This window comes from Schistocerca serialis, chromosome 1 (genome assembly GCF_023864345.2).
Source record: "Schistocerca serialis cubense isolate TAMUIC-IGC-003099 chromosome 1, iqSchSeri2.2, whole genome shotgun sequence".
In the NCBI taxonomy this organism is placed as follows: Eukaryota; Metazoa; Arthropoda; class Insecta; order Orthoptera; family Acrididae; genus Schistocerca; species Schistocerca serialis.
This window is the reverse complement of record NC_064638.1, coordinates 608,738,911-608,752,188: the sequence shown is the minus strand read 5'-3', so window position 1 is coordinate 608,752,188 and position 13,278 is coordinate 608,738,911. Positions and strand designations below refer to the sequence as shown.

Here is a 13,278-nt window from a genome sequence, read left to right as displayed (position 1 = left end):
TTTCTTTTGTTTCCTTTACTGCTTGCTCAATATACAGATTGAACAACATCGGGGAGAGGCTACAACCCTGTCTTACTCCCTTCCCAACCACTGCTTCCCTTTCATGTCCCTCGACTCTTATAACTGCCATCTGGTTTCTGTACAAATTGTAAATAGCCTTTCGCTCCCTGTATTTTACCCCTGCCACCTTTAGAATTTGAAAGAGAGTATTCCAGTCAACATTGTCAAAAGCTTTCTCTAAGTCTACAAATGCTAGAAACGTAGGTTTGCCTTTCCTTAATCTTTCTTCTAAGATAAGTCGTAAGGTCAGTATTGCCTCACATGTTCCAGTGTTTCTACGGAATCCAAACTGATCTTCCCCGAGGTTGGCTTCTACTAGTTTTTCCATTCGTCTGTAAAGAATTCGTGTTAGTATTTTGCAGCTGTGACTTATTAAGCTGATAGTTCGGTAATTTTCACATCTGTCAACACCTGCTTTCTTTGGGATTGGAATTATTATATTCTTCTTGAAGTCTGAGGGTATTTCGCCTGTTTCATACATCTTGCTCACCAGATGGTAGAGTTTTGTCAGGACTGGCTCTCCCACACCAGAGCAAAAAATACCGTTGCGCTGCATTCCAAAGGGGTCAGATGACGTTCTGTGGGGTTACAGTCCAATGATGTCATTCGATAAGGGTTGAACCATCTGGGGTATATCGGCAGTGTCGAAGATTCTCAAGAACGTCGTTCAGTTGCACACATCATGCAAACTTTCGTTTTCGACCGCGAAATATGTGTATAAGTGATCGCCCCAAGGATACCGGTTGTTTCATTGATGCTCTTTATGCCACCTCCTGAGATTTCCTCGTGTCGATTTTGAGCGACGGTGTGTCTGAAATGTTGTCCTCAACTACCGACAAAAAAATTGTGACTTCAATGCTGGGCGTCGCGGTTCTGACCTCCAATGCAAAGGCGACAAAAGAAGGGGTAGGATGCACAGTTGCAGAGAAAGGTTGTAGTAACCTTTGAGCCAAATTCCACGCTTCTGCGTCAGGGGGGGGGGGGGGGCATTGTTTAGTATATCGGAAGAACTTTCCCACACCCTTCGACACGGAATTTAGGCGTTTACCAAAACTAGAGATAGTGTTACTTGGTGTTAGCATGATGTTTCTGGAGGAGGGGGGGGGGGGATTATTTTAATGCTCGGTGTGCTTATATTGTGAGGTGAAATGAATATCAGGAGCAAAAAATCAGCACAAGAATCTGAAAGCTTAAACGAAAACAATACACAGGGCATTCAAAAAGTTTTGTACAGTCGTCTCTTAATTTTTTTATTTTTTGCAGGAGGAGAATAAATTTTTTTGTCAACATACATGGAACATTTACCTATACATTGAGCCTACTCAGTGTAGCTTGCATCAGCTGTGACGCATCTGGCCTAACGTTCACTCCACGATGTAAATGCGCTGTGGTAAAATTCTGGGAATTGACTTTTACACCATCGCTTGACACAGGAAATAAGATCTTTATCACCATCAAATGTTTTACCACGCAGGTAGGCCTTCAGACGACCAAAGAGGTAAAAATCAGACGGAGCCAAGTCCGGACGGTAGGGAGGATGAGGAAAAATTTACCAACCCATTTTCCTGATTTTCTACTGCATCATAACGGCTGTATGGGGTTTGGCATTGCCATGGTGTAGTCTGATGAGCTGAAACTGAAGCTGTGATCTGTGGATCTTGATTGTACGTCGCAACTTGTCCAATGAGAAACAGTAACGGTCCCGGATAATTGTGGAGCCAGGTTCCAAAAAGCCAATGAAAATGACACCACACTGATCCCAGAAGAAGGAGGCCATCACCTTTCTGCTGTTCGTGGAAGTCTTTGTTTCTTCTTCCGAGGGGAACCCGGCTGACCCCACTCTGTGGATTGGGTTTTGCTCTCAGGTTCGGACAAAAACAACCATGTTTCATCTTGTGTAATGATGCCGTCAAAACACTGTTTCCACTCTACAGTAAAGGTCTTCATGAGACCCTCGCACACATTCTTCCTCATCGTTTTCATTTCTCTTGTCAATAATCTAGGCAGACAACGTGCACAGATTTTTCTGCACCCTAGTGACAGTACCAGTGATGCCACACTACCCAATGACAAACGAGTCATTTCAGCAAGCTGTCGTGTTGTCACACATCTGTCATTTTGGATGATTTGATCAATGGTCTTCTTATTCACATCACTCACTGTCGTCGATGGTGTGCCTCATCGTGGATTGTCCAGTAGAGAGAAATCACCTTCTTTAAACTTCTGCAACCACCGCTGGATACTGCTGCCATCCACTGTGTCCTCCCCACAAACAGGGAGCAACTTCCTGTGATCGATGTGGCAGAGTCACAGCCGATCTTGAAGAAGAACTCCATCACCGACAGTTGTTGCAACCTGACATCTACTTCACGGTTCGTTATGGCTCACCTGTAAATAAAAGAAAATACTTTTATATACCAACTTATAGCTACATGTTCCAAGTATGTTCACAAAAAATTTCAATTTCCTCCTGCAAAAAATAAAAAAGTTAGAGACGACTGTGCAAAACTTTTTGAATGCCCTTTGTACAACGATAATAAAGCTGCATTTCGCTTCCTCCTTCATTGTGGACAACGACGACGGTTTTAATAAAAACCTTTTGTAGTGTTGGCAAATTATTAATGGATGTTTTAAGTTACCAATGCCGCGCGGGATTAGCCGAGCGGTCTATGGGCGCTGCAGTCATGGATTGTGCGGCTAGTCCCGGCGGAGGTTCGAGTCCTCCCTCGGGCATGGATGTGTGTGTTTGTCCTTAGGATAATTTAGGTTAAGTAGTGTGTAACTTAGCAGTTAAGGCCCATAAGATTTCACTCACATTTGAACATTTTTTTGAAGTTATCAAACGGTGCATTTAGCACTTTAGCATACTTGCTGAGATAGTAGGAGCGATAGCCATCTGAGTAGATCGAAACTGATGTCCGTTCACAACAGTCAATTCTGAATTAAGAAAACTGAAGTACTAACTGGAAAACTCTTGTAAACATGATAAACGTAATCGTTGACTTACAATAGAGCTGCCGTAAGAGTACTCAGAATGGAAGACAATATTTCCTTTTAGTTTTATATCGACCTAGCCGAGTGCCCGGCGTTGCCCGGGTACCTATTTACTCAAATCTTTTATTAGTCAGTCACTTTCTGTCCCTCTCTCTGTCCATACACCCATGTCTTCCCTCTGATTCCATATCCCTGTCCACCCGCCTTTTGTAAGTCTCCTCCTCCCCCCCCCCCCTTCTCCCTGTTCATATCCTTTCCTTTCCTTTCCCTGTCCATCTCCTAATCCCCCACATCTCCGTCTATCTTTTCCTCCACTTGTCTCTGTCCATCTCCTTCTCCTCTTGTCTGTGTCTTTTCCTCGTTCCCCCTTGTAGTCTGTCCATCTCCTTTCTCCCTTCTCTCTCCACGTTATCACGCTCACCCCAATAGGAGGGTGGTCGTTACCGCTATAGTATTTCTTTCCGTATTGTGACCAAAATGTGTACCAAATTTGATTGAAATCTTCCTTTTTTTTTATCCACAACTTTTCTCGCATACGCTCATGTCAGAGGTATTTTACATATATTTAACGAAGTTCGTGCGTATTGTGTACATATTTCACCTGTACGTCTAGTGAATTTGGGCGAGCCGTTTCATTTTCACTCAGCTCAATGTTTATGACATCGTATCTCCTGAACTGTGTGCTGTACAGTGATATAACTTTGCACGTACCTCTAGTGCTGTGTGTCTACTGTCTGCGAAATGTGTTGCGAATAGAGTTAGTAGTAAAGAAGTAATAAATTAAAACGTAATGCTTCATATGGCAGTTCTACAGCATGAACAGCGAAAATGTAGTAATCGTAAACTATTTTCCTTTCATTATTCTGTGAGGGTAGTCAGCGAGAAAAAGTTTCATAAAAATTGGAAATTAGGTGTTAATTTTGTTACAAGTTTCTACGCGCTCTCATCCACAAATACTAGATGACAAAACTATGGGTATGCTTACGTCGTGGGCTACACTCCTTTTTCACCTCCACTCCTTCCCGTGTGGTACGTAGGTGGTTCCTGCCCCACAGCGGTTCTTTTTAGACAGTAAGTGATACGTGTACCAAGTTTGGTTGAAATCGATCCAGTGGTTTAAGAGGAGATTTGGGAGGAAGATACATACATACATACATACATACACTCACACATACATAGGTACATCCATTTTTATGATTCTACATCTACATTTATACTCCGCAAGCCACCCAACGGTGTGTGGCGGAGGGCACTTTACGTGCCACTGTCATTACCTCCCTTTTCTGTTCCAGTCGCGTATGGTTCGCGGGAAGAACGACTGTCTGAAAGCCTCCGTACGCGCTCGAATCTCTCTAATTTTATATTCGTGATCTCCTCGGGAGGTATAAGTAGTGGGAAGCAATATATTCGATACCTCATCCAGAAAAGCATCCTCTCGAAACCTGGCGAGCAAGCTACACCGCGATGCAGAGCGCCTCTCTTGCAGAGTCTGCCACTTGAGTTTGCTAAACATCTCCGTAACGCTATCACGGTTACCAAATAACCCTGTGACGAAACGCGCCCCTCTTCTTTGGATCTTCTCTATCTCCTCCGTCAACCCGATCTGGTACGGATCCCACACTGATGAGCAATACTCAAGTATAGGTCGAACGAGTGTTTTGTAAACCACCTCCTTTGTTGATGGACTACATTTTCTAAGGACTCTCCCAATGAATCTCAACCTGGTACCCGCCTTACCAACAATTAATTTTATGTGATCATTCCACTTCAAATCTTTCCGCACGCATACTCCCAGATATTTACAGAAGTAACTGCTATCAGTGTTTGTTCCGCTATCATATAATCATACAACAAAGGATCCTTCTTTCTATGTATTCGCAATACATTACATTTATCTATGTTAAGGGTCAGTTACCACTCCCTGCACCAAGTGCCTATCCGCTGCAGATCTTCCTGCATTTCGCTACAATTCTCTAATTCTGCAACTTCTCTGTATACTACAGCATCATCCGCGAAAGCCGCATGGAACTTCCGACATTATCTACTAGGTCATTTATTATATATATTGTGAAAAGCAATGGTCCCATAACACTCCCCTGTGGCACGCCAGAGGTTACCTTAACGTCTGTAGATGTCTCTCCATTGATAACAACATGCTGTGTTCTGTTTGCAAAAAACTCTTCAATCCAGCTACACAGCTGGTCTGATATTCCGTAGGCTCTTACTTTATCAGGCGACAGTGCGGAACTGAAACGCCTTCGGGAAGTCAAGGAAAATAGCAGCTACCTGGGAGCCTGTATCTAATATTTTCTCGGTCTCATGAACAAATAAAGCGAGTTGGGTCTCACACGATCGCTGTTTCCGGAATCCATGTTGATTCCTACAGAGTAGATTCTGGGTTTCCAAAAACGACATGATACGCGAGCAAAAAACATGTTCTAAAATTCTACAACAGATCGACGTCAGAGATATAGGTCTATAGTTTTGCGCATCAGCTCGACGACCCTTCTTGAAGACTGGGACTACCTGTGCTTTTTTCCAGTCATTTGGAACCTTCCGTTCCTCTAGAGACTTGCGGTTCACGGCTGTTAGAAGGGGGCAAGTTCTTTCGCGTACTCTGTGTAGAGTCGAATTGGTATCCCGTCAGGTCCAGTGGACTTTCTTCTGTTGATTCCAGTTGCTTTTCTGTTCCTTGGACACTTATTTCGATGTCAGCCATTTTTTCGTTTGTGCGAGGATTTAGAGAAGGAACTGCAGTGCGGTCTTCCTATGTGAAACAGCTTTGGAAAAAGGTGTTTAGTATTTCAGCTTTACGCGTGTCATCCTCTGTTTCAATGCCATCATCATCCCGGAGTGTCTGGATATGCTGTTTCGAGCCACTTACTGATTTAACGAAGGACCAGAACTTCCTTGGATTTTCTGTCAAGTCGGTACATGGAATTTTACTTTCGAATTCACTGAACGCTTCACGCATAGCCCTCCTTACGCTAACTTTGACATCGTTTAGCTTCTGTTTGTCTGAGAGGTTTTGGCTGCGTTTAAACTTGGAGTGAAGCTCTCTTTGCTTTCGCAGTAGTTTCCTAACTTTGTTGTTGAACCACGGTGGGTTTTTCCTGCCCCTCACAGTTTTACTCGACACGTACCTGTCTAAAACGCATGATTGTATAAATATTCTCCTTGGTAATCTCTTGAATGTGAGGAGATTGTATAAATATTCTCCGTGGTAATCTCTTGAATGTGAGGAGATTGCCTCCTCTGAGTGCAGTAGAATTACGTGATCACGTTGAGTTTGATTTTGTAAATAGTGACGGGTTTCACTTGTTCATATACCACGCATGGAACTGAACTGTGTAAAAGAATCAACTTTCAGCAATCACTGGGTAAAAAATATAATTTTTTCATTAAGTCTGAGGAACCAGTATTTTTTTGTATTTGTACCTCTTGCGAATGGATACGAAATGATTTGTAGAGATGAAACTAGCTTATTATAGATGTACAGTGTAGGATAATGAATTTCTCGGAGGCACGATTACCAGTGAGAGGAAGTAGCTGTCACAAAGGGACGGTTTGCTGTTTCAGCTGCAGCTCCGCCGACGGGTCGTCGCGCAGGGATGATCAGACCATCTTCCAGTACTGTGACGGGTGAGTTCTCGCTCCAGGCGACCACTCAGATAAAACGACATTACTCGCTGGAGCTTCCGCTTCCACACGCTCTAAATTCACAACACAAATGATCTGTGCCACAAACTCAGAGAAAAGACAGATCTTGCAAGGAGAACCGTTTCTTGTCCAGCAACCGTTAGTACCCCGATGAGTCCCCATGCCGAGGAGAGTTACGAGCATTCGTCCGCGTTTCTAGTTGCGCTCACTGTTAGTTTGAACCTCTTTGACGGGCGGTAAGCAGTTCGTTATTCTAGCGAAGATACAAGCAGAGACAGCATTTTTGTGCTTGTGTGAGAGGGAACGGAGGAGAGGGATCGTCCATCAAGAAAAAATTAGAGGCCCACTACTGTTCGTGTGAAAAAGTGAAGAACCCACGAGGGGAGGAGGAAACAAACCAAAAATTCACGGTTGGAGAGGGGTCGTGATGTTGTTTCAATGATTACAATACCGAGGCAAATTTAGCAAGACTGGCGCTGTGAGTCCACTTATCAGTGTGACGTTGCACCCCCTGTGGCCTGGGTGCGGGCACTGATACGGTTGGGAGAAATGTCATAAAGCCGTTGTGTCCTCTCCTGAGGCGAGCTGTTGTAACTGGACCAGGGTACCCTGGGCGCAGACACTAGGCACAAGTTCACGTCCGAGCTGGTCCCAAGTGTGTTCTGTTGGGGCAGATCTGGGGACCTTGCAGGCAACGGTAGTTTCCTCAACATAACGCCGACAGTTCATAGAGATGTGCTCCACGCGTCGACGAGTATTGTCCTGCTGAAACGTGGCACCAAGATATTGTCGCATGAGAAGTAACACACGAAGACGCAGATGTCCGTGACATACCGATGTGCCGTCAGGTTTCCCTCAGTTAGTAGCAATTGTTATCCGAGGCCACACCCGATGGCTTCCCACGCCATAAAGCCACACCGCTGCGGCTCTCTGAAAAATTGAAAGAACGGAACATCTACTCACGAAGCCACCATACTCGCCGACGATGGTCATTCGGGGTAGTGAAGAACCACGATCCGTCGCTGAACACAAGGCGACACCATTGATCGGCGGTCTATACTTCCTGGTCACGGTAACACCACAAACGCAGCCGTTGGTGTTGCGGTGTTACCGGCAGGGGCAGGCTACGCTTGGGATGGCAAATCCGTAGGCCAGCTGGTGCTACTCTGAGACCAGTAGCGCGGGGTGACACAGGGTCTGGCAGCGAGCTCGGGTGGCAGGTGCAGATGTGGAGGGGTTGCGGTGTGCCTGGTGCACAGCACGGCGATGCTTCCTCGTAGTAGTCAGACGTGGCCGGCCGGAACCTTGACGGCGAGTGTGCCTGCCCTCACGTTCGCATGTTGTCCTGCATAGGGTCACTGTTACATCCAAATACCCCACATATCTGGATATTGCTCGATTCGACCATCCACCGACGGTGAGACTCCTTCCAAACTCTGACTGGTGCTGATACCGCTGCCTCAAATGAGTACGCAGCATCTTCGTGTTGTGCACAGTGAGCGCTGGACAGCCGACGCTGTTCGAGCCCCTTGTTCACCCTACCAGGCCTGGCAAGAACACTGAGCGCGAAAATCACTAGTCCACTCAGGTGCCCGAATAGCAGTGACAGAGAACGCCAATTCTAATCACTTCCGCGCACGACCCCCCCCCCCCCCCCCCACACACACACACACACTCCGTGGTGCATACGTGCACAAAATTGCACTCAAATTGTATTCTGAACGCTTCACTTTATTTTGTCAGGCATTGTAGTTATTCGAGGAAGTTTTAGCCATTAAAAATTATTTTGGTATTTTGTCAGATTTTGACAAAACATCAGCCTCGTGTAAAACTTGTTAGTCGCTTTCAGTGGGGAGAAAATGTTAAGCTCTGCGCTTCGCAATATGTAAAAAATATAATCTCCTTTCACTACGTATTCAGGGAGATGCAACTGGAGTCAATCATATCACAGGAATGTCTGGAAGTAACAATGCGTGGCGGTATGAAATGCAGCGACCACGGGCAGTCTGGCGGTTGGATACAGGGAACCTGCGGTATTTTTGCTAAAGATATCGCTCACAAGGCCCTTGCAAGCCGTATATTGGTCAATCATGTGAGATCCGTATCAGAGTACAAAGAATATCAGCCCGCATCACCCAAATCCTCGTTTTAGTCGCGCGACTACTTGGTTCAAATGGCTCTGAGCACTATGTGACTTAACTTCTGAGGTCATCAGTCGCCTAGAACTTAGAACTAATTAAACCTAACTAACCTAAGGGCATCACACACATCCATGCCCGAGGCAGGATTCGAACCTGCGACCGTAGAGGTCACTCGGTTCCAGACTGTAGCGCCTAGAACTGCACGGCCACTCCGGCTGGCGCGCGACTACTAAACTACCCACAGTTTGATTAGAGTTAAATATTGTCGATACAGTCTAATGTCTTGCGATTATCGGTTTACTAATGACTTCTTTTGCAGGTACGAGTCCTTATGAGGTACCTTTGATAAAATACTCGGGCGAAGAAGCAGAAACCCAATTTTTGCGTTGCTTTCCGTAATTACGATCTTTACACACCGAAATAATATTACCTTGTAGAGACTTTCTGCGGCTGCAGATGTAACAGAGATATTATTCCGTATACAGATTGCTTGGCCAATAAATATGCTATCCTACACGAGATCCATCGTCCCACTGAGTTTGTACCTACAGGGTGTTTCAAAAATGACCGGTATATTTGAAACGGCAATAAAAACTAAACGAGCAGCGATAGAAATACACCGTTTGTTGCAATATGCTTGGGACAACAGTAAATTTTCAGGCGGACAAACTTTCGAAATTACAGTAGTTACAATTTTCAACAACAGAAGGCGCTGCAAGTGATGTCAAAGATATAGAAGACAACGCAGTCTGTGGGTGCGCCATTCGGTACGTCGTCTTTCTGCTGTAAGCGTGTGCTGTTCACAACGTGCAAGTGTGCTGTAGACAACATGGTTTATTCCTTAGAACAGAGGATTTTTCTGGTGTTGGAATTCCACCGCCTAGAACATAGTGTTGTTGCAACAAGACGAAGTTTTCAACGGAGGTTTAATGTAACCAAAGGACCGAAAAGCGATACAGTAAAGGATCTGTTTGAAAAATTTCAACGGACTGGGAACGTGACGGATGAACGTGCTGGAAAGGTAGGGCGACCGCATACGGCAACCACAGAGGGCAACGCGCAGCTAGTGCAGCAGGTGATCCAACAGCGGCCTCGGGTTTCCGTTCGCCGTGTTGCAGCTGCGGTCCAAATTACGCCAACGTCCACGTATCGTCTCATGCGCCAGAGTTTACACCTCTATCCATACAAAATTCAAACGCGGCAACCCCTCAGCGCCACTACCATTGCTGCACGAGAGACATTCGCTAACGATATAGTGCACAGGATTGATGACGGCGATATGCATGTGGGCAGCATTTGGTTTACTGACGAAGCTTATTTTTACCTGGACGGCTTCGTCAGTAAACAGAACTGGCGCATATGGGGAACCGAAAAGCCCCATGTTGCAGTCCCATCGTCCCTGCATCCTCAAAAAGTACTGGTCTGGGCCGCCATTTCTTCCAAAGGAATCATTGGCCCATTTTTCAGATCCGAAACGATTACTGCATCACGCTATCTGGACATTCTTCGTGAATACAGTGGCGGTACAAACTGCCTTAGACGACACTGCGAACACCTCGTGGTTTATGCAAGATGGTGCCCGGCCACATAGCACAGCCGACGTCTTTAATTTCCTGAATGAATATTTCGATGATCGTGTGATTGCTTTGGGCTATCCGAAACATACAGGAGGCGGCGTGGATTGGCCTCCCTATTCGCCAGACATGAACCCCTGTGACTTCTTTCTGTGGGGACACTTGAAAGACCAGGTGTACCGCCAGAATCCAGAAACAATTGAACAGCTGAAGCAGTACATCTCATCTGCATGTGAAGCCATTCCGCCAGACACGTTGTCAAAGGTTTCGGGTAATTTCATTCAGAGACTACGCCATATTATTGCTACGCATGGTGGATATGTGGAAAATATCGCCGGCCGAAGTGGCCGTGCGGTTAAAGGCGCTGCAGTCTGGAACCGCAAGACCGCTCCGGTCGCGGGTTCGAATCCTGCCTCGGGCATGGATGTTTGTGATGTCCTTAGGTTAGTTAGGTTCTAGTTCTAAGTTCTAGGGGACTAATGACCTCAGCAGTTGAGTCCCATAGTGCTCAGAGCCATTTGAACCATTTTGGAAAATATCGTACTATAGAGTTTCCCAGACCGCAGCGCCATCTGTTGTTGAAAATTGTAACTACTGTAATTTCGAAAGTTTGTCTGCCTGAAAATGTACTGTTGTCCCAAGCATATTGCAACAAACGGTGTATTTCTATCGCTGCTCGTTTAGTTTTTATTGCCGTTTCAAATATACCGCTCATTTTTGAAACACCCTGTATATCATGACACAATGTGACACTCCGACAAGTGATGAATGAGATGCCTGTGGCACCAGAACTTTTAATAAATAAATAAATAATTTATTTGTTAAGTGAATGCGCTTTCATAGATAACGTTTGTGCGTCGTAATTCCACCGTCCGCCAGGTATTGGAAGCCTGCGTCGGAGCTTTTGGCAGCTGAACGGTCGCGGCTACGTGCCGGTTTCAAACTGACGACCCGGCGTTTCTCCCTGTGGCCGCGTCTCAGGCTCAGTATTCAGACATCACCACAGAAAAACGGAAAACTGTATACAGTTGCTACAGCAGGCTTAGACTTCGACTCCGGCACCAGCTCCTAGGCTCAGAAAGCAATAAATATGGATCCACGTCGCCGACGGTGAACTCCGCTACTGCTTTATTTGCCCTCTAGCATTCACAGAAGAGGCTGCAGAAGCAGAGGACAGACTGGAGCTCCTGACCGCCGCATAAGGCGTGACGCAAGACCTAACTGTAAGGCTAACGGCACGCGCACAGGCTTTTACAAGTCCGGTCATCGAAACTGTGCTGTGTCATCCCTGCTTCGACTGAGGTTTGGATCTGCAGCTTAACTTCGAAGTTCCTGCTGCACTGAACTATATCCTTGCCTGCTCATTGTCTGAACTCAACTTGGCCGGAACTACTGTCGTTGCCACACTACCCGTACTCGACAACTGGCAGTATGTCTCTGATTATCTCACGGTGCCGCCACGAAACACGTCAGTACGTCATATTGTAGGAGTATAGCTAAGTTAACGACAGCATTTATATTACAAATTTTTAAAGGAGGAAAATATTATGCTAAATACCCTGACAGAAGGATGACGAAGTATTTAAAGAACTGAAATGATGCAATAACGAGCTTCAATTGCAGTTAATCTAATTCCTAAGATATCTTTAAGCTAAAACTTAACGTTTCAGCTTCGTAGGAAGCGCCCTTCAGTAGTTTGTTACTACTCTCAAGCGGTCGATTTCACCGTTGCACGAGCTTATTCTTGATGAATAATTGCCTTGCTTTGGTTTTATTGTGAGATTTTTTGTATGGAACCAGAGCTGAATGTAAGTTTCCGTAGCCTCCTCTTCTCGAGGTACACACAAAAATGTAAACGTTATGGTGAGCTACTTGAAACAAACAGTTAAAATCAGAATGAAAAGTTCTCCAAACGGCCGAGCACCTACGTGAAGAGCAAATTGCAGAATTCGGAATTACTAGACACTTGCTCCACCTTTTCTAAATTGCGGAGAAGTGCCATCCCCTGCTTGCAGCTGTAAAGTGTAACAGTATCTCATATTGAGAAATGAGACTATATTTCAGTTGCCAGCAGCGATAATTTTTATTCCACTCTGTGGAGTTGCCGATGGGTACGTAAGAAGCTCTGCGGAAGGAAAACAGGAACAGATAGAGATAATCGTGAATACGAGACAGAGTAGCGTGTAATTTATGTAGCTGTCCGAAGTTTGACGTACCAGTGAAAACAGAGTTTCCGGGCGGAGAAAGCACTGCGCTACGGAGAAAAGAATTCAGTGCTCGTCGCCACGGCTCGTCTCTCTGTAATAAGGAGGTATCGAACGCTGGATGCAGCCAACAGTTTCGTCTCACTCACGAAAGTCACGATTTTGAGTAACGCTATAGAACGCCCCTCACGTGAACTACCGAAGCAAATGTCGCATCCACACATGGACTGATTTTAGCTGTGCGGGAAGTAAATTCGTAGGAAGAATAACACAGCAGTTCCATCCGCGTCCCCCGTCACGAGATAACGCATATTTGATTCATGTAACTAACTTTTACTGCGGCTTCTCTTGGAGTCGAGCCGTTGTTGTTTGATAATATTGTACGTAATTTTAGGAGTTCAGTATGAGTCAGTTCTTGGTGTTTCCGAAGATGCCCACCGTCGGGAGCGGCCGTGGCGTCGCCATGGCGGCGTAGAACCTGCAGGTAAGTGAGACACTCTTTTTCTCTTCTGCGCGGCGTTGCGGCTGCCGGCTACTGTTTGCGAGCTGACGAGCTCCGCCCCGGAGGCAGCAGGTATCCACGCCAAGTAGCTCAGCGGGCAGACGTCTCTGCAGCAGCGCTTCCACACTCCCGATCGAACCAAC

General features: G+C 45.7%; 1 protein-coding gene across 2 annotated transcripts in view; it reads left to right on the top strand.

The window, feature by feature from the left end:
• Positions 1-13,278, top strand: part of LOC126477645 (transcription factor cwo) — a 176,622-nt gene that overhangs the window by 83,202 nt on the left and 80,142 nt on the right. Inside the window, exon 2 of one of the 2 annotated variants that reach the window (XM_050103634.1) lies at positions 6,634-6,696. The exons of the other annotated variant lie outside the window; for it this stretch is intronic. Within the exon in view, the coding sequence (XP_049959591.1) occupies positions 6,634-6,696 (63 nt within the window). The remainder of the gene's footprint in view (positions 1-6,633; positions 6,697-13,278) is intronic. 2 annotated transcript variants of the gene reach the window in all.